The 1,894-nt window shown below is 56.7% G+C and overlaps 1 protein-coding gene across 2 annotated transcripts in view; it reads left to right on the top strand.

The window, feature by feature from the left end:
* Positions 1-1,894, top strand: part of CHRNB1 (cholinergic receptor nicotinic beta 1 subunit) — a 6,491-nt gene that overhangs the window by 2,455 nt on the left and 2,142 nt on the right. The window contains exons 5-6 of one of the 2 annotated variants that reach the window (XM_026658376.2): positions 104-224; positions 1,361-1,552. In XM_026658376.2, coding sequence (XP_026514161.1) covers positions 104-224; positions 1,361-1,552 — 313 coding nt within the window. Of the gene's footprint in view, positions 1-76; positions 225-1,360; positions 1,553-1,894 lie in introns of both variants that reach the window. The other variant, XM_026658375.2, reaches the window with a different exon arrangement.

The following is a 1,894-nucleotide window of genomic DNA, read 5'->3' as shown; positions in this document are numbered from 1 at the left end:
GGGGCCCAGCAGGGGGCGCGGTGCCAAGGGGGGCCAGCAGGGGGCGCCGTGTCCACGCCGTCTCTCCCCTGCCCAGGTGACCTACTTCCCCTTCGACTGGCAGAACTGCAGCATGGTGTTCCAGTCGTACGCCTATGGCGCCGCCGAGCTCAGCCTGTTGCACCCGCTGGACGAGGACGGGCACGAGGTGCGGGAGATCATTGTCTTCGACAACACCTTCATCGGTGAGCCGGGCACGCCGCACAGACATATATACAACTACACACACACAGGGCTACGCACACACACAGCTACACACACAGAGACCTACACACGCACAGCTACACACACACAGAGAGACACACACAGCTACACATGCATTCAGACACACACATACAGCTACACACAGCTACACACATACACACAGCTACACACAGAGGCACACTCACAGAGCTACACACGCACACAGTTACACACAGAGACACACAGCTACACCCAGCTACATGAACACACAGAGCAACACACACATACCGCAGAGCCATGCATGCACAATCACAACACACACATAGAGCTACAAACACACACACACAGAGCTACAAATGCACAATCAAAACACACCTACACAAACACACAACCACAACACACACACAGCTACACACAAATAGAGTTACACACACACCCCTACACATGCACAGCCACGCACAGAACACACCGTCATCTCAAACACGCACAGAGCTACACACACATGGCCATCTCTCTGTCACACACACACAGCCAGGCATGCACAACCACAACACACACAGAGCTACAGAGAGAGAGAGAGGTACACACACAGAGCCATATCTCACAACACACCGAGTAACACACACACCCAAACAGAGCTACACACTTACATTGACAACCACAACACACACAGAGCGATGCACACAGGAACAACCACAACACACAGCTACACACACACGCAGGGTGTCACACACATCACCACAACACACACAGAGCAACACACACACACACAACTGTCATGCACACAGCAAAAAACACCCACAGCGATACACACACAAAGCCACAGCACACACAGGCAGAATGACACACAGCCGCACCACAAACGCAGTGACGCACGCACAAAGCCAACACACACACAGAGTGACACACACGGAGTGACACACATACAACATGACACACACAGCGCCACCCACATGCACGCAGTTACTTGACACACAGACACAACCTGCACAGCATCACACAGCCAATCCCTGCATATTCTGGGTAGTGATCCCACTTCTAACACCAATTGTCTCTGGACCCCACTCCCCTACCACTCCTAGTGGGGTGACTCCGGATTGGCACCCCTTTGCCCCTAACCCGCTTCTCTGCCCTCCAGACAACGGGCAGTGGGAGATCCGGCACAAGCCAGCGCGGCGCAACACGCTATCTGGGGATCCACAACACGAGGACCTGACCTTCTACCTCATCATCCGCCGCAAGCCGCTCTTCTACATCATCAACGTCATCATCCCCTGCATCCTCATCACCATCCTGGCCATCTTCGTCTTCTACCTGCCCCCCGACGCCGGTGGGTGCCGGGCAGACGGGCACAGGCTGCCCCGGTGCAGTGGGGGGCGGGGGAAGGGCCGGACTCATTCCGGGGCGGGGGGGGCAGGAATCCGGTGCCAGGTTTTCCTCTCCTCCTAGGAACCGCCCCCCCCTTTCCAAGGGGCTGAGGAATCCAGTGCCGGGACTCTGGTCTCCCTCAGCAGACCTGAGTCCATGCTAGATGGGTCCCTTGGCAGACCAGAGGCCAGGTTAGATGGGCCCCACAACCCCCTGTCTCTGGGGACAGACCAGAGGCCATGTTAGATGGGCCCCAAAACCCCCTGTCGCTGGGGAGAGACCAGAGGCCATGGCAGATGGGCCC

This window comes from Terrapene carolina, unplaced genomic scaffold (genome assembly GCF_002925995.2).
Source record: "Terrapene carolina triunguis isolate 2854851 unplaced genomic scaffold, T_m_triunguis-2.0 Scaffold433, whole genome shotgun sequence".
In the NCBI taxonomy this organism is placed as follows: domain Eukaryota; kingdom Metazoa; phylum Chordata; order Testudines; family Emydidae; genus Terrapene; species Terrapene triunguis.
Note: the sequence above shows the minus strand (reverse complement) of the source record. Positions and strands in the feature narration are given on the sequence as shown.